The following is a 27,490-nucleotide window of genomic DNA, read 5'->3' on the forward strand; positions in this document are numbered from 1 at the left end:
ATGGTTGATTCTGTTTGGTTTAACCCATATGATCCCACATTTATGCTTGGAACATGGCACATGGGTGATTGGCCATAAGAGAGGTTTGGTTCAGCCCAATCTATGGTCAGGTGGTACGTGGAAGTCCCTGACTTGGTTGGCTTTTGCATATGTTAATACGAGCCATTCTCTTATTATGATTGATGAGAACATGTATTGGTTATTGTGTCGATCTAATGGCTAATTTGTTGTGGATTATATTATGGTTATATGCATAGTTATATGATGTGCTCTTGCTATGGATCTTGTTCATGATTGATAAGTTATTGAATGATTGATGGATGTATGGGCTAACAAGTGTTGTTGCAGCTAGCTCAAGAGGGAATTAAGCCTTCTTGATGATTCTCTGATGAAGTTAAGAAGATCATGATTAGATATGCATTCATGACCTGTAGCTTCTATGTTTACCATATGTTTGACGAAATGTCTATAATGTATTAGGCATGTATTGGACATGATCTAACCCTATTATTGATTGTTTAGACTTGTTATCATCTCAGACCTGTTTCTAGAAAGTTATGGGCAATTTTGAGTAGTGCCCTAAAGGAAATCCTTGAAAAAGTGGCACAAATCTCGCGACCACATCCATAGAACTAGAAGATTACGGTCATAACCGCATGCATGAAGGCTTGTGGGTGTGGTTAGAGCCTTCCAAACACATGCACAACATGTCAAGAGTGTGGTTGGGATGTAAAGCTTGTGGAAATAAGTTCCAACTTATGATCTGATCCTTAGAGGTTGTTGGATGACTTCTGGGTGATCTGATGTTTCTAAGAAGTATCAATAAGCTTCTGGTTTGTAGGTCCCACTTCCATAACTGGAACTTGGACGTCAGGTCATCTCATACTAGCACTCAAATCATGTTTACCCTAGAGAGATTGTAAAAGCGGGTAAATGTGGGAGGAGGTGTTACATTGGCGCAAGATCTTTGGTGTTGGATCCTGGAGGAGTTGGAGTATCAACATCACATTGAAGGTGGCTATCTAAATATGCTATCTTGGCATCCAATTTTTCCATGAAAACACGTTGATATCACTAGGCACATTTAATATCATTCAAAGTAGAAAATATGCTATATCTCTTCTCCTATTTTTCTTTTAAGACCCTACCCAAGAGGGTCTTCATCCACTTGTGTAAAGAAATTTAGGATAATGTTTCCTTCTTCCCTTGGTGTCAGCAGGGTTAAGACCCCAATGTGAGACCTCCTCCAATATTTGCGAGTCTAAAAATAGTTGGCAGTCCAAAACAACAAGGGATTTGAGGTGATGAATATCATTATAGGCTTCAAGAGGGATAACTGAGTGAAATACATTTGTTGCTTCTTGTGCCTATTGCTAGGCGCAATTACGAACTTGGGGGTTGCAACCTCCACCTCCTTAACAACTTCACATGCGTTATCAAGGCAGGTTGCCCAAATGAAAAAAAACACCAAGTGTCTGGATAGGGTTTATTTGGAGTAGGAGGATGGAGGCTATAAATGACCATGTAGAGCTAGAAGGGAGAATGCGATAGGAAAAACATGACGATACCAAAACATGACAAAAGAATTGAAAAGAAGAGAGCTAAGAGATTCATCACTAATAGGGGAATGCATCAAACTGTTGACGCAAAATCACCAACCACACAACTAGAGCCTAACACATGCAATAATTCCAACTATACAAAGACTAATTAACTTAATGCAAAAGGAAATGGCAATATAGGCGTAGGATTTAAGTAATACCCTTGACGGGAAGCCCGTTCACAACCAAGATTGGAGTTGTTGAAAGATGAGAGGAATTGTTGACGAGTCAGATGCCAGGGAATGCACTATGACCTATGGATTTCCCTGTCCAAGCAACCAACATGCTTTGTTAATCCACCTCTCCACACAAGCTACAAGTACCAAGTCATCCACCTCCCTGAAACTAGACCTTCGTTAAGAAAGAAAGAATTCATCGCAAATTTGGTAAGGAACGTAAATAGAACCACTCCGAAAGGAACAAGACAAAATTCTTCGAAGATATTGTAAAGTTGTTATGGACTAGCTCCTCGATGCTAGTGCCATCCCTGAAAAATCCCACCTTCGGCTAGGGTGCAAGCATTTTCCCCTTATAAGACACAGTCTCAACTATATTGTAAACCATAACGAAGGAATGGGATCCCATTTGCCACGTTTAAATGAACAATGCACGCTTACATGCTTGTGCACGTAGGGGGTTGGCCATGCCACTCCCCTCATTAATGATTTGCTCGACACTGGGGTGGCAAGCTCTCCTCCCAGCCTCTTGTCATCATTTTCCACCCCGATCGAGGATATCATTGATATTATTTATTTTAAATATTTATTCTATTTTTTAATAATTAGTGGAATCGACAATTGATGTAGTCTCATACTTGTGTGACATAGGTTAGTCTACTATCACTATAACCGCTAAATGCACCATATTACCTCTAACGTGAATACAAATTAATTGAAAAATCAAATTAAAAACCTTATAATATTTTAAATATAACTTTACATAACATGATTTACCAAATGATTTCCTTTTTTAAACTATAATAATAATAATAATAATAATATAAATGATACTCATATAACAATTTCTCTACCATAGAAAATTATATAAACATCTTGAAAAGTAGTAGAGTTTAGGCTTCTGTGATCCATATCAAGTTTACAAAAGATGCTTCGGCGAAGATCACATGAAACATCATTTGTCGACGCGTTTCGAACCAACCGGTGTGGTTCATCGTGAGGACAAGTTGAAGAAACAGATCCAGCTTCGCAAGTTAAATAGACAGAGCAGAGCCTCCGCCGGGAAAAGAGACCAACAACTACTTTTGACTAGGTACCTGGGTCAAAACCCTTTTTAATAATTAAAGGGAAAAAATTACCACAGGGGAACCAAAAAATATAATTTATGATAATAGTTAGTTAAAAATATTAATAAATAATTAAAATATTAATTCATAATACTAGTTAGTTAAAATAAATAATTTAAAAAACTTTTATATTTAAGGAAAAGAATTTTCCTAGGGGGACCAATCCCTTAAACTAAATTAAATAAATTAATTTAAAGATAATAGTTTGTTAAAAATATTAATAATCCTAAAATAAATAATTAAAAGTATATTTAAGGACAATACCCTAGGGGACCAAAAATAAATTAATAGAAATAATTTAATAATAATAGTTAGCTAAAAATATTAATAATAGAAATGGTAGTTAAATTAGTAACTAAAATAATTCATAAAAATCATTTAATGATAATAAAAATATTAATAAATAATTGAAATGTTAGTTAAAAATAATATATAAATAATAAGTTAAACATAAATTACATTTTATAAAAATAATAAATAGTGAAAATGGTAATAAAGGTAATATTTTAGGGTTAAGTTAAATTAGAGAAATTAAAATGATAAGTTAGAGAAAAAAAAATGAAAAAAAATAATTAATTAATTAAAAAAAAATAAAAATAAAAAATAAAAGTAAAAATAAAATAAAATAAAAATGAAATAAAAAAATTAAAAAAAAAGGAAAAAGGAGGAGGACTAGGTCGAGAGAGCTGGGACCCAACACCCACTTCCAGCCATCATCTCTATTGAGATTATTCGGCCTCTTTTCAATTTCAAACGCCTCTCTAAATTTCCGATGATGGAAGTGCGAAACTTTAGCAATAACACTAGCTTCCTCAATCTTAAAAAGTAATTTTTAATATAAAATTAAAAAAATTACAATTTTCATAATTAAACTGAAAATTTAACTTAGAATTATATTTTACAAAGTAATTCCTACATTAGTAAATTTAACTTAGAATTATATTTTACAACGTAATTCCTAAATTAGTAAATAGTGATAGTGACATATGACCTTAAAATATTGGAATTGCATATATGGAAAATACAGCGGAGCAATTGGAAAATGAAATTGTTACTATTAATCATCTTGTCGCTTTATGGACAAATTGTAAAAATGGACTGAAATTGTTTTAATCATCTTGTCACGAAACTGTGATGATAATCTTGTCGTTTTGGACGCAGTGTGGAAATGGAATGGTAGAAAAGCCAATATGGTCGGAATACGGACATATTGAAAAATGGAATTGTTAAAAGCCAGTCCGTTGGGCCAAAAATGGGGGCCCTAACCGTCATTGACCTGGTCCAGCAGGACTTCTGATCACAATCACAATATGGCAATATGCCGGGTGGCGCCATGAAGCTCTTTTCCATCACAAAAGATCAACACTAGCATCAAGCTTTTACGAAACATTGTCCCTAGCCTCTGCTGAATCAATACAAATATCTTAAATTCCTGTGACCTCTCATTGGAAGTTTTATCCACGCTGGCTTCTGTACCGTCATTTCATTGCAGTAGTTTTAGAAGTTTACTCTTTGTGATTGAAAGGGGCATTAATGTCCCCATTGTAAAGAAGAAGAGTTTATGTGTAAAGGAAGGAATTTTGAAAACTGTTTGCTTGTTCTAGAGACTGATGAACAGGTTAACAAATTCGCTTTCCGTCACACTGCCCCACGTGGACCGTCCGGCTGACGTAACTTCAGTATAAGGCCAACCACCCCTCTTCCTCTGTTATCATCTGAAATCCAGCTGAACTTGACAGAAAAGCTGCGTTATTTATTTGAGTGCAACTCTGCGAGATTAGAACCGTGAAACTTCAAATACCCAACACAGGCTGGCTGCTGGAAGAGGCTAAATGACCACAATTTTCGATTAGGTTGAGTATATCGAGCACAGGCAGGGAGAGGTCTTGCGGAAAAATAAAATGGAACTAAATAAGAATAAGGATATCATTCGTCTGGAACGAGAATCAGTAATCAATACTATGAAGCCAAAGATCGTCACGCATTTGACTTTTCTTATAGGTAAGTCTCTACCGCTTTCTTTAAACTGAAAGGAAATTATATATGCAATTGGGTTATGAATTAAGGAGTTTCAAGACATTATTTGCACCAAAAGCTTTGCCAATCCTGGGTTGATGTGATAGTAGACATCCTCCCTGACTCTGATACTTGGATTTCAGTTGCATGTCTTGTGGGTCATTTTTCATTTTTGATTTGTGACTGTTATTTATATAATGTTACAAGCTATATTATTACAATAATACATCCCTTTGTAAGCATTTTGTTCCACAGTACCCTCCCCTTTTCTCAATTTAGATGAGGTCATTAATGAAACTATTTTTATTTTACAGGAAGTTTGTCTTGTTTTCTTTTTGTCTCTAAATTTACAAAAAAGAGAGACTTAATTCAAGTTGTGAAATAGTACCCTGTTCTACTGCTTTAAAAATCTACACATATATATTCCTACAAAATGAGGTCAGCGATTTCTGTTCCATTGCTTACGGTGAATTCCCCATAATTTCTTGCCGGTTCAAGTAATATAATAGAAAACGAATTATAAAGAGTTTCAAGTTTCAACTAGGTGCGAAGGTGAAACCTTGTTATGACTTCTGCAAAGATCAATAATCTAATTGGCCAATAGTCATGGAAATGTAGCAGTATTTTAGGCAATTCTTTGGGTACTGGAGTCTAGGGCTACAATCTTCATGGAATTAGTGGCTTTCGATGCTAAATTGTACAGCCTGCGGGAAGACTATCATTAACTGGTATCAAAAGTTCATAGTTGCACATTTGTAGCTGTATATAGTGCATTGCCGAGGATGAAAATGGGTGTTCTGCTGTTACCTAATTCCTTTGGATGATATAGGGCACTGTGATGCGTGACCAATGACAACTCTATAATAGCAAGTCTATTAACAAATCTGTTGGAATGAAAAACTAATGATTGCAATCCAAAATTGTCCGGTTTAAAACTAGAAACTGGAGTGATTCATTCCCAGTCCTTCAACCTGAGATTCTACAAAAGATCTGTGTTTTGTGGAATTTAAACTGCGGCATCGCTAATCTATAGGAATAAAAGAAACCGCGAAGACAACATAACAATAAAGCTGCAACACTAGATAGGAAAAAGGGAACAGCCAAATACATTTACAGACTTATTGCTACTCTTTGGATTTAACAGCTAAGTGGATTTTGTGTGAGCAAGGGTGATCTGCTACAGATTTTGCTACTTGCAAGGCACACTAAGAATAAAGCCTTTTGTGTAGAAGGCTCTGCATCTAACTACACCTCTAATCTGCTGTTATAGTAATTGTGCACTGTATTTCAGCAAAAGGAAATTGGAATAACCTTCTATGTAAACCATACTTATTGTTATCGTTCGACCTGAGCATATTCCCAGTCATAATTACGACTCATTGTGCCATCAATAGAACTGCAGATACATTATTAACTGCAACAACCAAAAAAATCCACACCATAAATTTAACAAAGGAGATCTCAACTGGAGAAAATCCTCTTGGAGCAGACAAAATTCCAGAAATATATTAGAATGATACAGAAGAAGTTCTGCCCACAGATGTTACTTTGTACTTCCTGTCGATCTCAGAAAATACAGTCTTTGGCTGTCTGTGTGGCTGCTACTCTGTCTCCATCTTCCTCCAATCCCTTCCTGTGCTTTAAAGATGGTGGCCATTAGGGCTAGGTGGTCAGGTGTCAACATGCCTTTTTAATATTTTCTTTTCCATTTTCTGACCCTTTTGTATTAGAGATCAGATAGTAGGTACCTTGTCAAAGAACCCCATTTCTTTTTTCGTTAAGGATCCAGAGCCATGAGTAATACATTTTGAGTTGTGTCAATTTTTAAATGATCTCACTATTCTTTTTTCCCTTGGGAAAAATCGTCATTTCCAGTCAAGTAGGAAAGAAATCACACTCAGAATGTACTACTGCACTTACAAGGCAAAAAGGTATTGGGGCATTTAGATCTGCATATCTCCCTTATAAACTTCAGAACCAGGAAAAGCTAAACTCTTGAAAGCTCCAGAAAGGGTGTCTTTTCAGACTCTCTACAGTTCAGAACCAATAAAGGACTATTTCCATAAAGTGGATATATGTCAAAAAAAGTGATTCAAAAACTGTTCAGGTTCCTGTATGCTATATTTACCAAAAACAAAACAAACTTAAAGTCTATGACTTACAAACATTTTCCAACAGAAAGAAAAAGAAAACCAGCAGAGATCTGCATCAGATATATACATCCTTAGAAAGAGTTAAAACCCTTTCTTGGATAACCTCTATCAGCAACTCATGCTTAGCCACCATATGACTTTCTTTAGAAAGTTTATCCACCTTTGTGTTCTGTTCCTGATACATGTTCTTGAAGGTAACTGCCTTGAACATGCTTTCCATGAATTAGACTTGATCACTCAAATTTCTTAAATGGATGTTCCACAGCTGATTATTACAATCCAATGATTCATCCATCTGATTACCAGATTTGAGTCTGCAAAAATCCAAATGGGCCCAACTCCTTTTTGTACTGCAACTTTAAGCAATAATGCCAGGACCATTAACTCTGCAAAATTGTTAGAATCAGCCCTGAGTGCTGACTTCATCTTCACTAAATGAGACTCAGAAAGGAAAAGAACACAAACAACACTAGTATTGTTGATGTTTGCAGCATCGGGCAGACATTCTCCCATGGGGTCATGCTGATTTGATTAGTGAGGGAATGATACATTCACCCATGGGGCCATGCTTATTTGGCTAGGGGTGAATGGCCCAGTGGCAGACATTCTCCCATGGGGTCATGCTGATTTGACTATGGGAGAATGATACATTCACCCATGGGGCCACGCTGATTTGGCTAGGGGTGAATGGCACACGGTACTCACATTGTGCTTTGGGATGGGGTGATTTATTTTTTATAGAGCAGGTTTGAATTGTTTATTGATTGGGGGTTTTCACTCAACAGTGGGGTAAACAATTTTAGTCTAATGTTGACTTGTGAAGATAGGGTACATTAGTGGAGGGGTTTCTTGTAATGAGGTGCTCCTTGATGGGTCTCTACTCAACATTAGAGCTCTATATAAATAGAAGAGAGTGTGAAAGGAAAATTATTGACCTAGCAAGCTCATTTATCTTTTCTAGTGGAGGAGAAATTTTCAGTTAAGGAGAAATCTGTTTTGGAGAATCATCTTCACCTTTCTTCATCATCATTTCTGCTCTTCTTGAGTCAAATAGTCAAAAGAAAAAGGTTGAAGACCTTAAGGGCATGTTACACCTTGTATAAATATGTACTAAAGTCAGAGAGAACCTCCAAGCAAAGTCAAGTCTCCTCCTATGCTAAAGAAGCTCCTTCAAGCATGCAACTCCACCAAAGAACCATCCAAAGTCTACTCTTCAAGTCGGCCTTCAAGCAGTCAATCAAGTCGGCCTAAGAGGAGGGACAGTCCTCTATTTATAGAGGCTGTCCACTCCAATACAACGCACTCACTTCACTTTGAAATCAGCGCAGTAAAGAGGCTAACAAAAGGACGAAAAGAAGTCTTCTAGGGCAGCGAAGGAAGGGAGAAAGAAGCCGAGGTAGAAGGGACTGTTTTTCTAGAGTCAACACAGCCACACGTGCGAGAAAGGAAGGGTCTGCCTGCAGTCATTACAGCAGGAAAGCACAGTGACATATCTCTCTGTTTTTGGGCTAGTAAACAAGGCCTATAAGGCCTCCCAATCAAGCGAAGAGGAAGGGCACTCAAGCAAAGAAGGAAAGAGGCTACAACAGCAAGTAAACCATCACACGTGCGAGAATTTAGGGCTGCTGGACAGTCACATCCAATCTGCACCTACACTTTGAAGAAGGAGCTCATTTGGTTAAGAAAGTGAAGGAATCATCATATGGAAAGGTTCTCATCAAAGGCTTGTCCTCTAGAGCAAGTATAACAAGACTTACCAACAATTGAAAGAAGAACGAAGTGCCAGAAGAAGGAAGACGAAGTGCCGGAAGAAGTGTCGGGGAATAAGGTGCAAAAAGAAGGAAGGACTTGACTTGTGCTTGGAGGATACTCTTGTCAGGGGTCTAGGGTTTGGCATTGATCAATAGAAGCTTCAATAAGAGAAATTCACTAAAGGGTTTTTCTCTCAAGAGAAGAGAGGTTTTGGCCCTAGTAGAGAGCCAATATCTTGTGTTCTTGTTTTTATGTTTTGGTAGCAGTTTGATGAAGTACACATATGCACTAATAATAATAAGAAGAAGAATAAGCTAACAAAGAAAAGTAAAAATACTCCACAAACTGTTATCAAGTATTGAAGAATCACTCTACACTACTTTGCCTTGGATTCTTCAACAAGACCAAGTTTGACTAGGTTGAGTTGATCTCAGAGTTTGATTGTTTGACTGGCATTGACTAGTAGCAGTTTGACCAGGTTTGACTTTTAAATTTGGCATAGATTTCTAGACAAATCTATGATTTGTAAACCTTGCTGAAAAGACAATTTCTCCTCAAGAAAAGATTGTTGGGTTTTCTCCCAAGGTTGGGTTTCCTAGGGTAAAAATACCTTGTTTATTGTGCATTGCTGTATTTCTATGATCTTTATTGTTTCTGTTGCATTTACAGTTGAGATTTTTTGTGTGTAATTATTCAATGATATCAGTGGCCTTAGAAATATTGGTTGAAAATCATTAGGAAGTAATTATTAGAGTAGAAAATTGTATTCTACTGCACTTGCCATGGAATTTAAACATTGTATCATAGCACTGTTGAAGATCAACCATTGATTTCAGCCTTGGATCACAGTTTTCTACAGCTTATTCAGACTTCAGATCTCTTGTCAAGATGGTGCCCAGTCTCAGAGTAGAAGATAGGTTGGATGGTGCTACAAATTTCAGATCTTGGAAGACTAGGATACTCCTTGTCTTGGATGAAAATGAGCTTCAAAATCATGTGAAGGAAAATGTTCAATAACAAGAGGGAGATGAGGAGAAAGCCAAACCAATGTGAAAAAAGTCGAAGTTAGGATTAATTCGGCAAGGGTCCAAAAGTTGAAAAACTCGTTAAAGTTGGGAGTTTTTTGAAAAAGTTAGGCAAAATTAAAAGAACACAAAATTATTCATTTTTATTTTTATTTTTTTTAACATCTAGAGTATCCACAACATCAAATAAATGCATTTCCACATAAACATGTAAAGATAGCTAATATATAATATGTATATGAAGTCTAGTGCTACATCACATATCAAAATAGTGAATCAACTCTTGAATCTTGAGTCCTGTCTGAGTCTCAACTCTCAAGAGTCAAAATATCAACAAAAAATATAATAAATGTATATCATGAGTTATCTAAAAGTCATAAAGTAATCAGTCATTGAGATCCTCTTCCCCTTTTACGGGAATAGGGAATGGCTTTGCCTTTTCCTCTAGAGGAAGAAGGTCCTGCCCCTGGGGATACAAATGGACTCAATCGTCCTCTAGAAGCCGATGGAAGATGTGGCCTCTGTCCTATGCTGCTGCTGCCCATCCTAGATGGTGTCACCTCCTTCTCATCATCCTCAACCAGCTTTGCCTCCTGACCTTGATGTTGCTCTTCCTCCTCTACCTCTGGCTCTCCCTCCCCTGCAACTGCTACATCCTCTAGATCCACACCTAACCAATCTGGGATCGAGTCCATGATCGACCTCTTAGTCTCGACCCTCCATGCAGTGGTGGTATCAATATTGTCCAATGAGATGGCTTCCACATCAATAGGTGTTTGAAGTTGTCTCACCCACAATCGAAGATTGTAGTAGATGTAGACCATGTCATTGAGGCATTGGGACTCCAATCTGTATTAGGGTCATAGATTGTAAATTAGTACTTAGAAAATTTAAATACTAAAAATAATCAAATGAATTCAAAAAATTTAATTTGAAATTTTTTTACCTGTTGCACTTTTTGTTGTGCATTTTGTCATATACACACCAGTTGCGCTTACACCCAGAGGAACTGCATGTTTGGATGAGCACTCGAATGACAAGCTTTTAGAGATGGGGTACTCTGCCACCATAGCTTGTCCACCAAGCATCTACAAGTTAAAAGAAAAATGAGAAACAAAAAAAAACATTGAAATTCTAAACTTGTAAGTTTGAAACAAACTGAAGCTTACCTGGCATTTTGGTCGTCTATTCTTAATAGCCATGGTAAAACCAAATGTGCCACCTCCCATCCTATAAACCTCCATTTATTTAGAAATATCTTCACGTTCTTGCTCAGATGACACAATCCTCTCAACACAAGTGAAGAATCCATCCATCACCTCAGCATCAAATCTGAAACCTCAGGTGTAAGAAAATGTGGGGTTGAGGTAGATACCTGCGGCATGAATGGGGTGATGGAGGGTATTGTTCCATCGCTCGTCAATCACTCTCCATATGACTTGTTGTTTCTCTAACCCTTGTCTCCCTTATCTTCATAATAAGCACGAATGGCTTCTTTGGCCTTATCCATGGCCTCATACAAGTAGCCCGTTGCGGGCTTGTCTCCATCAACCAACTGAAGAACCCTTACCAAAGGTTTTGAAATGGCACACACCTCCTCTACTTCTACCCAAAAGCTCTGATCATATGAACTAGTTTGCATATGCTCTCTCCCTCTGGTTTGCGGCTAATAGATAAAGGCACGCCAATGTGCTGAAAGAAACATGCTCTTCACATCCCACATAGAATTCAACAGAGACTGAAGAAATATGAAAGTAGTGGCAAATCATGTAATGGCAAGATGCACCAACTCTTTGTTTTTCTTGTATTTTCTTATCAAACTAAGCACAGATGCATGATTATATATAAATTTTGTTATGCTCCTGGATGATTCAACAATATTCCTCACAATAGGAATCTTACCTATATCCTCCAACATCAAGTCAATGCAATGAGCAACACAAGGTGTCCAAAACAAGTTAGAATACCTCTCCATAAGCAACTTGCTAGCTGCAACATAATTTGCAGTGTTGTCTGTTATGACTTGGACAACGTTGCTTGGGCCTACTTCCTGGATGAAGAGGTCCAACAACTCACATAATGTACGTGCATCTTTAATGTGTGCAGATGCATCAACAGATTTCATAAACATTGTCCCCTTGGGACAACTAACCAAGAAGTTAAGAAGGGTCCTACCCTTCTGGTCAGTCCAACCATCTGACATGACTGTGCATCCAGTTTGTTCCCATGATGCCCTAAACTCCTCCAATCTAGAAGTGCAATCAGTCTTTTCATCTTGAAGAAGAGGCCCTCTCAATTCTGCAAAGGTGGGGGCTTTGTACCCCGGGCCAACGACAGCAACAACATCAAACATAGGCTAGTAGAATGGGTTTGTCTTGGCAATGTTGAAAGGAACATCACTCCATAGAAGACACTTACTGACCAACCTGTCAGCTTCTGCCTTTTCCTTTTTTTAAGTGCTGATTTGATGCCAGGTTGTGCACCAGCTGTGGTTCTAGGAACAAAAAAAGATGAGATAGATGAGGGGTTGGGACATATGGGTGAGGAAGGTGATGCTGAAGAAGCACTGCCACTGTCAATTCCCCCCACTCTTGAGGCCCCTACAAGTTGGAATTTTAGTGCTGCCCTAGTGTCTTTTCCCTCCTCTTTATCCATCAATGATTGAATGGCCCGTCGGATGATTTCTGGAGTTGTATTTGGGCAAAGGTCAACATTTTGCCTCGGAATTTGCCCCAAATGGAATTTTAATTTGTTGATACCTCTTGACATATGCTTGCCACACAACTTGCAAGTCAAATACATTCTATTGATCCCCCCAGATTCGTGTATAGTATCAGGTTCACCATATTCCCACATAGCATCCAAAAGCCTTATCATTTTGTTTTAAACTTTGAACTTGAATTTAAACGTGGGCACAATTTTTTTTGAAAACAAATTAAAAATTTCCCATCACACAAGAAGCAAACACAAATGCAATAGCTAATTTTAGATTTTAAATGCCTCTTCTCAGTCCCTTGAAAACACTCAGATTTAGTAAACAAGGGTTTGAATTTTTGTCATTTTATTCTTGAAAGTTGAAGTTTTGCTTCAATCTAGATTTAAACAACATTTCCCTTTCAAAATTCTAGGCAAAAATAAGATATAAACAAACTAATAGAATTTTAGAGAAGTATAAAGATTTAAGAAATCATTTGTGTAAAAAAAACTAAGAGAGAAATTAAAATACATACTTGGCAACAACAATTTGGCACTTTGAATCTCCCACGTTGAGCAGTGGACAAATCTCCACATCCCCACCACAAAACTCACAAATATTCTCCTCTAGGGCAATGGCAAACAACTATGAATCTCCACAGCGCTGAATGGGAGAAAAAACAACAGAAAATGATATTAATGGATTTCCTTCTTCATGGGATCCATTTGTTCAAGGTATTTGTGCATGAGCTGAGCTGCCCAAGTTTGATCAACTTTGGATTGATTGTGTCCAAGAGTAGGCCAAATTATTGTCCAAGAATAGTTTGCAGAGACCTCAGGCTCAATAAACTCAAGCTTGCAGCCCATGCAAGGAAAGGAAAAGGAAGAAAAAAATTTGACAAGAAGAATACAGGTGGAAGATCAACTCCAGTGCAATATCAGAAGAAGAAGTTTCTTTCAAATATCAGGTGCTTCAATTGTCATACATTTGGTCTCTATGCCTCCTAGTGTCCGTAGAAGAAAAGGAAGGGAAAGCAACATACATCAACAACCAATGCTAATGATGATGATGAACATTTACCACAAAAGAAGACAAAGGAATATAAACTTTACGAGCTTGCAGATGAAAGAATATTTCTTTGTCTCCGCTCCTATAGGCACTATCACTGGCAATGGTGATATTTGGTTGGTATATAGTGGTGCTTCTAGGCACATGACAAGTTCACAAGATTCTCTCACAGGTTTGACAAAGAAGTATTCAACATTGCAAATGGAACTTGGAGATAATGCCAAGTATGCAGTGAAAGGAGTTGGGACAACATTGTTTTAGCCGGAGTTTGAAGATTCTCTACACATGAGAGATGTATTGTTTGTACCAGGACTGAAGAAGAACCTGCTCTCTATTTCACGTTAGAGGATAGAGGTTACAGAGTTGCATTTGTGGATGGTCAGGTTCTTGTATGGCCTAAGGGCTCCAACATAGACTCAAGAGGAATGATTGGTGTTCGAGAGGGAGGATTGTACATATTGTTAGGACGTCCAACCTATTGAATTTTGTAGCTATGGTTGGTCTTCTTAATTATTATTTTGGTCATTGGTGTATTTGTAAAGCATGTTCTCCATGCTATTGTCAAAAGAGAAAAATATTTGGCATGTTCTTCATGTCAGTTTTTAAAGAAGAAAATTTTAATTTTTAATATTTAAATTTCTAGCTCCAAAGAAGCTAAGTTGGCCCTCCTCCTAGTCAAGTCAGCCCTAATCTAAGAGGTACCAATTCGGCCCAACAAAAGGCTATATATATGAGGCATTCGACCTCCTTCCCAAGAAAGCAAGTAACTCGGTCTGTCTGAGGAAAGACAAAAGTCTGAGGCAAGCAAAGAAGGGCTGAGGCAAATGAATAAGGTTTGAGGCAAGCAAAGTTCTAAGGCATGCAAACAAGAATCTTGATCTGTCTGAGGCAAGTGAAGGGCATAATCTGAGGCAAGCGAAGAACCTAATCTGAGGCTAAGAAGGAGATGGATTTGAGGTTGATAAGAAGCTTATTTGAAGCACAATTTCTGTTGGAAAGGAAGGACATATTTTTAGCAAAGAAGGATAGGTTGTAGGACCAAAGGTTAGAAGTGTAAATAGATTGCAGGATTGAATTTTTGAGATGGTATATGACTGAACCTCTGAGGAAAGGCAACAAAATAGATCAAGATTGTTAGGCAGACTTATGACTTGACTAGGAGGTAGTGGACCAAGTTTGACCAAGCATTCTTAATGAATGATCTAGGTGTGTCTCTTGTTGAGTTGAAGAATTTCTCTAAGGAAAAGGTTGCTTGGTTTTTCCCCATGTGGGTTTTCCTAGGGTAAACTCTTGTTGTAAGAACCCTAATCTCAAGCTAATTTTAAAATAGCAGAACATGAAATTTTAAATATAGAATTTAAATAATTAATCTAATGAATACCACCTTGTCTGCTTTGTTGAAAATCTGTCTGCTCTACCGGAATTCTTGTCCGGTTGCGTTACTAAAATGGCCAAAACCTCTTTGCTGAACTGAGTACAACCTAGGTACTCAGTCTCAGAAAGCTTTCCAATTGAAGCAATCTGATTCCCCCGTGCCCAAAAACTTCAGTATAATCAAGACCCAAGTTCCTTTCATCATTGTACTACAGTACCCAAAAATTGTTCTCAACTCTGCTGCCTTTCCCTCCAAAATGGTTTTTTCCCTTCTCCTTTTATTTCCTCATTCACCGCCTTTTTCTCATCTTCGTGTCAATATTTTGGTTACGTGTAACTTTTATGAAATCAAATCTCATTTGATTTCGTTGATTTTTATTTGGATACGTAGTTTGATTTAATAAGGTTTATTTATTTTTTAATGAATTAATGAATTTATTAAATTTATAATTTTAATTATTTTATATTATTATTTTATTAATTTTAAATTGTAAATTTTAATCTGTTAAAAAAATTAACATTTTCTGCTGGTTTTAAGGACTTATCATATATATGATACTCTGGTGAGATATTAATTTATTACCTTAATTTATATCTCCTCCTGTAGTAACTAGTTTACATATAGTGCGATAGATGCGGGTCCATGCATACGTAGCTATCATATGGAGGTCTCGTATGTATGCTAATACTCATATTTTATTTATAGGCAGGTCATTACATACATCCCTCCTTCCAAAAACTTCGTCTTGAAGTTAGGGTTACTAAACCTCCCTCTGATACCAATGTGAGTATATAAGTCCTTATATTTCATTTTATATGGGTATTTAATTTTTTTTTTCTTAAATATTTTAAGATTTTACAACTATAATATTCATGTCCTGCCCCAGTTGATTCGTCAAGCTACTCTAGAATCATCCTATCCTTCCTAATCTCTTCCGCTTCCATCCTCTACTAGAGTATGCCATGGTGTCAGCTATACTGATTAACCATTCATATACTCTCAAGGGTGTCAACGTTGATTATATCAACCTGATTGCCCAGTAGGCATCTGGCAGTCATCATCACATGTCTAGGGGAGCGTGATTCGCATAGTCCTCCCATGACTCCAGGTTTTTGGAGGATAAACGGTGGGCAATACTTCCACCCCTCCTAGTGGGATCAGACTTAATGTTCTTTCATGGAACCTTATTGAGTCTTAATTGTACTGAAGTTTTTGTCATCACGTGGCTGTTTTGGTAACAATACTAGCTGCAACGTAAACACTTGTCCATATATTATAACATGTGCATCAGTATATACATAAAATAAACAATTTCTGTATAGCTTATACATGTTATCTCTAGTACAACATATTTTGTCATGTACTGCTCATGCTATCGACTTTCATATTGAAATTGTAATCATTCTTTTATTTCTATCTCATCGATATGCATAAATGAAGAAAAATTTATAATATCTTAATTCCTATCAGAATTCATGATTTAAATTTTATAGCAAGATTAATCAAATATTAAACTTTACTTTGATATCTATAATTCAGTAAGATTAATTTGAATAACATATTTCGTCTTGGTATCCACGTACTAGTGGAATTAAGCAGATAACATATCATAAAAATTCACGTTTATATGTGATCATTCCAAAATGGTTTTGGGTATCTGATTTAAAGTAAAGTAAATACATACAAAATATGGCTTAAAATTCTTCAAAATTGACACAAGTTGGGGTATTTTTAACATATGGTCTACTTGACGATTCCTGAGCTATTGGACCCTATGTTCCAGTATACGTAATGGTTCGACGGATATGATTCTTTCGTTCGATACCTGCAGTTCCTTCCATTGAAGGTTATGAGATTTGTCAGCTATGTAATGCCTTAATACAGATACATGAAATACATTATGAACTTTATGCAAGTGAGGTGGCAGTGCAAGACGATAGGCGACAGGTCCAACTCTTTCCATGATTTTAAATGGTCCGATAAATCGGGGTGACAACTTTGTCCCTTTTCCGAATCGGATAGTGCTTTTATTTGGTTTGATGCGTTCGAAAACCTGATCCCTTACTTCATACTTTCTGTCAGTTCTGTGGACATCAACATAACTCTTTTGTCTATCTTGTGCTTCTTTTAACCGTTGTCTAATTTGTTTTACCTGTTCCTCCATCTCTTGGATTAATTTTGGCCCTACTATCACTGGATCTTCTAACTTGTCCCAACTTAACTGTGTTCTGCAAGGTCTGCCGTATAATGCTTCAAATGGAGGCATTTCAATTGAACTGTGGTAACTGTTATTGTATGCAAATTCGACCAAGGATAAGTACTTTTCCCAGTGTGATTGCTGATCCATCACATACATCCTCAACATATCTTCTAGTATTTGATTTACCCTTTTTGTTTGCCCATCAGTTTCAGGATGATAAGTTGTACTTAAATTTAGTTGAGTTTCGATATAATCTTTTTAGATATTCCATGAAATCTGATAATTTCATTTATAAATACTTGAGCTACGTCAGCAACTTCATAAGTATCTCTTACGAAAATGAAATGGACGCTTTTCATTAATTTATCCACTGCTACCAGAATAGCATTGTGTCTTTGTGAAGTAAGAGGTAGCCCAATGATAAAATCCATAGAAATGATCTCCCAGTTGGTCATAGGAATGTCATGGGGTTGTAGAAGACCTGTTGGATGACACTGATCAACTTTTACTTGTTGACATTCCAAACATTTTGCAATGAATTGAATGATATCGCGCTTCATGCCCGACCAGAAGAAGAGTTTTTTGGTATCAGAATACATTTTCTTTACTCCTGGATATGCACAATATACTGCTCTGTGGGCTTCTTTAAGGATGGTGTCTCGAAAATCCTTATTATCATGAATATACATTCTTTCATGAAATCGCAAGATTCCATCATCTTTTAGTTCATATCCTTCAAACTTAGGTTCTTTTGGCTTTTTACTATCAAGACTAGATCTTACCTTTAAATACCAACTATCTCTTATGAGATGTTCTAGTACTCATTGCCTTAAGTCTACTTTGATAGGTATGAGGGAAAATATTCGGGGTCTTCTGCTTAAAGCATCTGCCACTACATTCTCTTTTCCTTTAATGTATGATATTCCAAAATCATATTCACTTAGGAATTCACTCCATCGTCTTTGTCTAGCATTCAAGTCTCTTTGGGTGAACAAATACTGTAGACTTTGATGGTCGCTTTTAAGCATAAAGCTTCTCTCTACTAGATAGTGTTTCCATATCTTTAAAGCTAGTACTACAACGGCTAACTTTAAATTGTGAGTGGTATAGAGTTCTTCATGAGGCTTTAATTTCCTTGAGGCATACACTATTATTCCTCTATCCTACATTAATACTGCACCTAATCCTTGCTTGGATGCATCAGTACATACAGTAAAATCTTTGTCCATATCCGGACTCTTAAGATTGGTGCACTGGTCAACAGTCTTTTGAGTACAGAGAATGCTTTATTACATTCCTCAGTCCATTTATACTTAACACCTTTATGTTGAAGAGTTGTAATTGGCTTTGTGATTTGTGGAGAACCCTTCCACAAATCTTTGGTAGTAATCGGCTAAACCCATAAAGCTTCGTACTTCATGTGCATTTTTCGGTATTGGCCATTCCATAATTGCCTTTACCTTCTCAGGATCTATTGAGATTCTTTCACCTGATATGATATGACCTAAGTAATGAATTTTTTATTTTTATTTTATTTTATTTGTTTATTTATTTATTATTATTATTATTATTTATTTATTATTTTTTTTCCTAAAAGAAAGAACACTTGGATAACTTTCAATATAACTGGTGTTTTCTAAGGCAAGATAATACTATCCGTAAATGGTCTTCATGCTCTTTCTCGTTCTTGGAATAGATAAGAATATCATCTAAGAAAACTTGTACAAATTGATCAAGATATTTGCGAAAAACACTGTTCATAAGGTTCATGAATACTGCTGGTGCATTAGTCAACCCAAATGGTACCACTGTGAATTCATAATGCTCAAAGCGTGTTCAGAATGCTGTCTTAGAAATATCGCTTTCCGAAATCCTTAATTGATGAAAGCCTGATCGAAGATCAATTTTTGAAAAGACAGCAGCTCCTTTCATTTGATCGAAGAGGTCGTCAATTCGAGGCATTGGATACTAATTCTTTACTGTAATTGATTCAATTCTCGGTAATCTATGCATAATCTTAAGAAACCATCTTTCTTCTTGACAAAATTACGGGAGCACCCCAAGGTGATATACTAGGTCAAATGTGTCCTATATCCAATAGTTCCTTCAATTGAATTTGCAATTCTTGAAGTTCTGGAGCTGTCATTCTATAAGGTGTTTTAGAGATTGGTTGAGTACCAGGTTTCAGTTCTATTGTGAGATCTAGCTCTCTTTCGGGGGTAATCCTGGTAGTTCCTTTGGAAATACATCCGGAAATTCGGCTAACACCGGATATTGTTCTAAGGATGGTCATTTTTCTTTACTTACTTATTGAATTACATATGCCTGACAACCTTTCCTTAAGCAACGTTTCATTTTCATTGCTGATATGTAGCGTAAAGATATTTTTCTTTTGATACCTTGAATTTGGATCACCTCTCCATCATCATTTATACCGAGAATTCTTTTCCCATAACAGTCTACCCAAACTTGATGAGCTTCTAACCAATCCATACCTATGACAAGATCATAAGTTCCTAGGGTTGTGACATAAACTTTCAATTTAGTCGAATAGACCCCTAGATCAATTTTGCATTGATCCACACTTAAGTCTACGGATTGGAGTTCTCCTAAGGCCATTTCTACCTGTTTGAAATCATTTTGTTTGCAAGCTGCCAACCCACATTTATTTAATGCATATGACGAAATGAAACTATCTGTGGCACCAGTATCAAATAAGATTTTGAATTTTATACCATTAATAATACCTGAAGATTCCACTACAGTGGATTGATGTGTTGCTTGATTGTTGTTGACTAATGCATGGATTCTATGATTGCCTTGGGTATTTGGTATTGGTTCTTTTCCTGTCCTATGCAATATACTTGATGAAGCTTCTGGACAATCACGTTGAAAATGCGGTCCTCCACATCCCCAACAATTAACCTGGGTCAGTCCTCTTGAATCATAATGTGAATTTCTAGATAAAGAGCTTCGCCCTCTCATGCTGCTTCCTCTCGAATTTCTTCCTCTATTAGCAGTTCCACGAGATTTCCATGGACTTGTGTTTGATGATTCAACGGCTATAGTATTAACTGCCATGGGAGCTCTTGCTCCTACACTTCTTGGGGTAAATCTATTACCATAAGGTGGTCTTGAGCTACTTCCCCTGAAGAAATTTCAGGGAGTCTTTCCTGAAAACCCTGATTGTAGAGGTTCTGCTGGCTCGACATCCTTTTTGATTCCTAGATGTTCTTCTGCATAGTGGCCACATTCTACCACCTCGGCTACTGATGATGGCTTCTACATCCTAACCAAGGCCCTGATGCTAGGGTTTAACCCAAATATGAAACGTTCAGCTTGACGTTCATCAGAATCTAAGTAGTGAATGTATTTCACAAGTTCCATAAACCTTATTTCATATTCTTCCACTGTTTTATTACCTTGAATTAATGTATGAAAGGCCCTGGCTTGTTGTTCTTGAAAATATGGAGGTAAATATTTAGCACAAAATCTTTCCTCGAACAATTCCCAAGGGACATTATCCGTTGTGAGGTGTAGTTGTTTTTCCAAATTTCCCCACCAAATCAAGACACTTTCCTTTAATTGAAATACGACAATTTTTGTTTTTGAAGAAGAAGAGTGCTCTCTTATTTTAAAGCATCTTTTCATTCCTTCTAACCATGCCTCAACACATTCTCTAGCTCGTCCTCCAAAAATTCTGGGAGTTTAATTTTCTGTAACTCCCTAGAAATATCTTCCTTTGATTTTTTATACTTAGAATTTTTTGGTTTTGCTGAATTGGTTTCTATGGGTTGAGGTTGTTCTTCTTTTGTCTTAGCCATTGTCGACCCTTTTAATGTTTCCAATAAGGCTTCCAATGAGTGCATTATCATGGTCAACTCCGATGTTGGAGCAATTGGTGTTGATGATGGTCTCGATGGAGATGGTGATGGTGGTGGTGATGAAGATGGTGATGACGACGGTGGTGGCGTTAATGACGGGGTTGCTGCCCAATCACGTCGCCATCGCTGATATGTCCTTATCATCATAGTGTTATTGTTTCCTGTATACATAATAAAATTGTAAAAATTTTGAGGTATACTTTCAGATTTAACATATAATTTTGCAATTTTAAGTTTACAAATAGGTATAGTTATTTTGCTATTTTGACTTGCTAGGCAGGTCTTACTGGTATCGAGGTCAAGGAGGGTGGTCTCGAGACCTCCTTGTCCTAATGCAGGGTATTTTATCCTAATGCCTAATAATTCTTAGTAAGATGCATGGGTCTTCATAGACCATAATATTTATTTCGCAATTTACCTAATTATGCTATAAAATATTTACAAAAATAAATGAGTTGAATAGGAATAATTTACTTTTTTAATTCATTTTTCCTCATAGCTGGGACATAATGCTCAAAACTAATATATCGTAAATATATATATATATATATAAGAAAATATTTAGAATTTATTTTAATAAAATCTTCATATTATACAAGGTCTCAATATAATATATACAAATGTGCCCCTTGTAGGTTCCTCCCTTGACTTGATATGTTAAATTGAGCAGGTTTGATTGTTTGGAGGACTTCTATAATATATATGGCAAGGTCTATTAAAATATAAAGTCTCAATAGTTATTATAAAATCATATATTACATTAATTATCATTTATTGATTTTATAAATTTATAGTACGAAACCTAAAATGTTGGTTCTTCTCTAGGCATCTATCTTATTATTTCACTATGAACATATTCTTGAGACCTTTCCAAAGAGTGTGGGGAAAGACTAATTTCAACAATAATATTATAAACTCGTAAATTACTTAAGCTATAATGGGTTCGACCCTAACCCGAAAATGCTAATCTTTAATATGAGGACACGTAATGGTTTTAATATTCTTATACATTACGTATTTATAATATATTTTCACGGTTGCGTTTGATGTAATAAGAGAATTTCCAATTAAATTAGTGGAGTAGATGATTTATAACCTACGCTAATTATGTCATAGGAATTTACGAGAGCCATCGACTAGGTGTTTTAACTTTAGCATAGGTTAATAAATTTTAAAAGCTTTTAGACACGGATTTGCTTCATTCCAAATTATAATTCCATTCCGGCTACGATTATAAAATTAGTACCACTGTAGTGATAAGTAATAGACATAGACAACGGTCCCTACTGAATGCTATAATGCATCGATCATATAAATGGAAACTATGGCTGTGTTAATTTATATACTCGATCATTTAATTTTTGCGGAAAACTTATATAACGATAAGTTATTGTAGCTACACTATAAGTTAATAACTTCTATGTGTATAAGTTATTGGTTGATACATTCTCTGCCTCTGCCGAGAAGCTATCATCAGATTACTTATATAACCCTTTATATATGTTATATAAAAAAGAAGAAGCAATACTTAATAAATATATTACAATTGTTTCGGCTAATAAAATAATGCGTCAAAATAATCTTACATTCTAGAATATACGTTTCTTTTAGAAATAGGAATGTAAGATTAGACAATATGGTACATTAAAAAATTTCGAGTTAATATATATATATATATATATATATTTATTTTATTTTTTATTTTTATTTATCTTTTATTTTTTTCTAGATTCTTTAATATATAAAAATATAAAATAATATTATAGACTATACATGTTTTTCTAAATTGTGATGAATAATTTCCACATTCATGGTGTGACGGTAGTCATTTGGTTATGCGGTGGTGCAAGATTTGAATTCCATTGCGTTGTTTCCAGAACTTTTGAATTAACAGAATGTATTATCATAACTATATTTCCGAAATACAAATTTAAATTTAAAATTTAAATTAAGCAAATAATAATATATCGATACATTCAACTGTGCATATAATAATTTACGCTGTGGTGGAGCGTCCGTCTTATAACTAGGAGGTTATATGTTCGAATTCCGCTGGTGGTTGACATACGTCAAACAATATCATATGACACCAAATGGGTTCTCACGAAATGGGTTCTCACTTGTCAAACTATTGAGAAAGGGTGAGTGAGGACCGTGGCATTCTTAGCGCGTGGAGGTCTGTAGATTTGTGGCTGATATATACTGTGTGGCTATAGACCATTCTCTCTGCTCAGTCCATTTTTCTACTGGCAAAGGTCAAGGTATCGAATCACGTTGCTTATACATTTGCGGTTTGATACATCGAGTTCGAATTTGATAGCGGAATAGCTACGGATGAGTAAAGAGGCATGGGAAAGACAGAATAATGAAGACAACTAATGCAAATTTCCTCGAAATAGAAAGTATGAATTTATAAAAATTTCACAACATATATTTATATATGTATATATATTTTATTGACTATCTGCACTTTTGACTTGTAACTGATTGTCGTTGACACCAGGTATGCCAGGCGTGGGCATAAACTAGTTCAAAAGGGTTTAAACAAATTTACCCAAAAGAAAGTAATTAAGACAAGTGCGTAAGGGTTTACTACTTCGGCTAGTGCTCAATTGTACAAATGTACACACTCTGGTCACTTCCCATAATGACTATAAAGCAAGTGCAAATATATTGTTGCAGAGGTAAATCATTGTGCCAAAGTTGGCTTGGTCTCTGAGGAAATCATCTTTAAAATCTGTTAATTTTAGGTATGTTCTATGCTAGAGCAATTTATTTCAATTTTCACAGTTAGCTCAATATCTTTTTCAGATTAGCAATCACATCAACATTAAAGTAAACTGTAGATAGAACATAAATATAAATCGTAGAAGACAAGCCAAGACAAGAGGACACAAGATGTGGCGCTAGCCAGGGACAAACCCCAATGTGGGGAAACCCTTTGATCAATTCTTCTTATATGTTCTTCAATAGTTCAGCAGAGAGAGAAAGATAGTACGTTTACAACAAAAGTCAACACTTTGACTTATCTAGATAAGAGCATAGATCATCTCTAAGAAGATGATACATGAGATCAGTTGAAGACATGCTGCTTCAACTAATTCTCCAAGGTGACTCCTTCACCTATCATTGTGCTGCATTTTGTCATCATGTTGCACCTCACCGTGCTGCACCCATCATCACTACGTTGCATCTCATCACACTTCATTAGTCATGATTGTACCCATCACTGTACTGCATTATGTGCAATTGCTGCACCATGTTGCCATCCCGACCGATGTGTTGGCTACACCTTGCTTGCTTGTTGTCCTTAGCATGCTTGTTGTTGAATGCTAGTTGTCCCTTCCATGCTAGCTGTAAAATTGCATGCTTGGTGTATTTGCTGCTAAGTACCATACAACTGTCCTAATGTTAGTTAGCTGTCCCTTGCATGCTGCTCTCCTTCAGAGATAGATGCTCCGGCTGTTTCGGCAGTTCTCGGTAGTTCCCGACAGTTCTGGCAATTCCGGCTATTCCCAGCAGTTCCGGTTGTTCCCGGTAGTTCCGGCTTTTCCTGCAGTTCTGGTTTTTCCGGCTTTTCTGGCAGTTTCGGCTTTTTCGGCATTTCCGGCTTTTCTGGCAGTTTCGGCTTTTTCGGCATTTTCGGCTTTTCCAGCAGTTCCGACTTTTCCGGCCTTTCTATCTAATGCTGATGCTGCTGATCTAGGGTTTGCTACTGCTGATATGAATCAAATTTATTGTACTATTTCTCTCTGCTGAATTATTGAAGATAAAAGAAGATTTGATCAAAGGGTTTCCCCACACATTGTGGGGTTTGTCCCTGGCTAGCCGCCACATCTTGTGTCTCTTGTCTTGGCTTGTTTTCTGTCGATCGTTTAATGTTCTATCTGCACTTTACTTTATGTACATGTGATTGCTAATCTGTGGAATATAATAAGAAAAAGAAGTAAATTGTTATAAGCATAGAACATACCATAACTTAACATGGTATCGGAGCTAAGGTGAAGACAAAGCCTGAGCAAGAGTAAGAGCAATCACCGAAGAGAAGATTGGCAAGGCTATCCTAAAAGAGCGATGGGGTCCTCAACACTCTTTCTTGCAGAAGACAAGCTCCATGAGAAAGCTGACTATCACGGATGGAAGATGTCTATCGATCTAACCCTAGAAGATCAAGGAGTGTTGGACCATGTAAGAGGCAATATTGTTGAGCCTCCATCAAATGCATCTGTTGCTGCTGGAACAAATGGAAAAACGAAGAAATCAAAACAAGAAGATCATCCGAGACTCTATCGACAAGCACTTGGTAGCCTACATCTCTAAACTGGACACCTCCAAGGAAGTCTACGATAGACTGGTGAGTTTATTTAAAGTAAATGATGCAAATCAAGTTTTGTTTCTTAGAAATAAGCTAAAGGAAATTAAGAAGGGTAAAAATGAGAATATGCAAGCATACTTCTTAAGGATCACCGAAATCAGGAACGATCTCCTATCTATTGGGGAGGCTATCACTGACAGGGGAATGGCACTCACGACTCTTGGAGGATTACCATCCGAATGGTACGTGTTCAGGACTACTCTTCTGAACAATAATGTAATTCCTGGTTTCAAGGAATTAATGGCTAGATGCATTCAAGAAGAAACAAGGGTAGAAGAGCAAGAAATGCCCATGCCTAAAGGTCCTCCTGCTGCTTTTTCTTCTCATGCTAAGAGAAGAAATAATTTTGGGTCTAAATCAAAAGGAAAGGCTGGATCTAAGGGTGGAAGAAAAGGACGATGTTTCATTTGCAATAAAGCAGGTCACTATGCAAGGGAATGCCCTGATAGAAAGGACTCTCACCGTGACGATGATCAAAATCCCTCTCATGGTAATCGAAGGGATGGAAAATTCAATACCAAAGGTAAGAGGAGAGCTGGGAATCGAGGAAGAGGACAACCATTCAAGAAGGCTAGAAAGTCCAGGATGTACTAAATGCACCTGACCTCAAAAAGAACCTAGTGTCCATCTCGGCAATGGAAGATAATGGCTACAAGGTAACCTTCAGCAATGGCAAGGTACGTATATGGAAAAATAATGTTAAAGATGCCTTTACTCTTGGGTCATTATATCAGGTCGATGGAAGTCCGCTAGGTGTCATGTCTTATGACACATCTCTTTAGTCCGAATGTTGGCATCGGAGGTTTGCCCCCCTTCATTATAAAGCTATACTCGGTGTAAAACAAATGGTGACAGGGATGCCCGAATTCCAAGTAGAGAAAGAAGGTGTATGTCCGGGATGTGCCGAAGGAAAGCTCAAAAGGGGACCGTTCCCCTCAAGCCAAAGCAAGACATCCAATATATTACAGTTGGTTCACTCAGGCATATCTGAGGCTGGCATTAAGAGGGAGACTACTACACCACATACTTCTGAGCAGAATGGTGTGGCGGGAAGGAAGAACCGTACGATTGTGGAAGTTGTTCGGGCCATGCTACATGATCAAAGACTTCCGAAGTTTCTATGCGCTGAAATTACAAACACCGCCGTATATGCCCTCATCAAGCATTGGGTTCCAAGACTCCTGAAGAAAATTTCACCGGTAAGAAATTTGATGTTTCTCATTTTTAGAATTTTTGGAAGCCCTGTATATTTTCATGTACCGAAAGAGAAAAGAAATAAATTGGGTGCATCTGGAAAGAAGGGAATTTTTGTGGGCTATGGTGAAAATACTAAAGGCTATAGAATTTATGTAGCCGGTCAAAGGGAAGTCGTAATTAGTCATGATGTCACCTTTGATGAAGATATGGCTCTCAACAAGGTGAACAATCTTATGACTTTGAGGAGCTCTCAAGAAGCCGACACTAGGGAACCGAAAGAAAAGGATGATAAATTAATGCTTGATGTAGAAGAACCCATGGATCCGATTGATCCTCCTCCACATGAACCTTCCTCTTCTAGGAAGAGGCCTTCATGGCTTAGGGGGCTACTTGATGATGCTGAAGGACATGTTGCACCCTGAGGAACCTTTCGTGAAAGTAAGAAACCTAATAGGTATCAGGGATACCTGACCATCATGAGCACGATCGTACAAAATAAGCCTTCATCATTCTCAGACACCGTCAAGCATCAAGTATGGAAGGATGCTATGACCAAAGAATATGAGTCTATCATGAAGAATGATGTCTGGGAAGTAGTTCCCAAACCCTAGGACAAGACAATTGTTACTTCCAAATGGCTTTACAAGATAAAGCATGCAGCAGATGGAAGTACGAAAAAGTATAAGGATTGTTTTGTTGCTCGTGGTTTCTCCCAGAAGGAAGGTATAGACTATGATGTGATATTTGCACCTGTTCCCAGATATACGACCATTTGCTCGATCATAGCCCTTGCCGCTTCACAAGGATGGAACCTACATCAGATGGATGTCAAGACTGTGTTCTTAC

The 27,490-nt window shown here is 36.9% G+C and overlaps 1 protein-coding gene across 4 annotated transcripts in view; it reads left to right on the plus strand.

Moving 5' to 3' along the window:
* Positions 1 to 4,075: 4,075 nt before the first annotated feature.
* Positions 4,076 to 27,490, plus strand: part of LOC149203684 (uncharacterized) — a 283,560-nt gene continuing 260,145 nt past the window's right edge. For 2 of the 4 annotated variants that reach the window (XM_089403521.1, XM_089403522.1), the window contains exon 1: positions 4,076 to 4,905. In XM_089403521.1, coding sequence (XP_089259647.1) covers positions 4,806 to 4,905 — 100 coding nt within the window. In that variant the 5' untranslated portion in view covers positions 4,076 to 4,805. The remainder of the gene's footprint in view (positions 4,906 to 27,490) is intronic. The other 2 variants (XM_089403520.1, XM_089403523.1) reach the window with 2 other exon arrangements.

This window comes from Pinus tabuliformis, chromosome 2_1 (genome assembly GCF_031772625.1).
Source record: "Pinus tabuliformis cultivar Carrire ecotype Pingquan chromosome 2_1, CPIR1, whole genome shotgun sequence".
Taxonomy (NCBI): Eukaryota; Viridiplantae; Streptophyta; class Pinopsida; order Pinales; family Pinaceae; genus Pinus; species Pinus tabuliformis.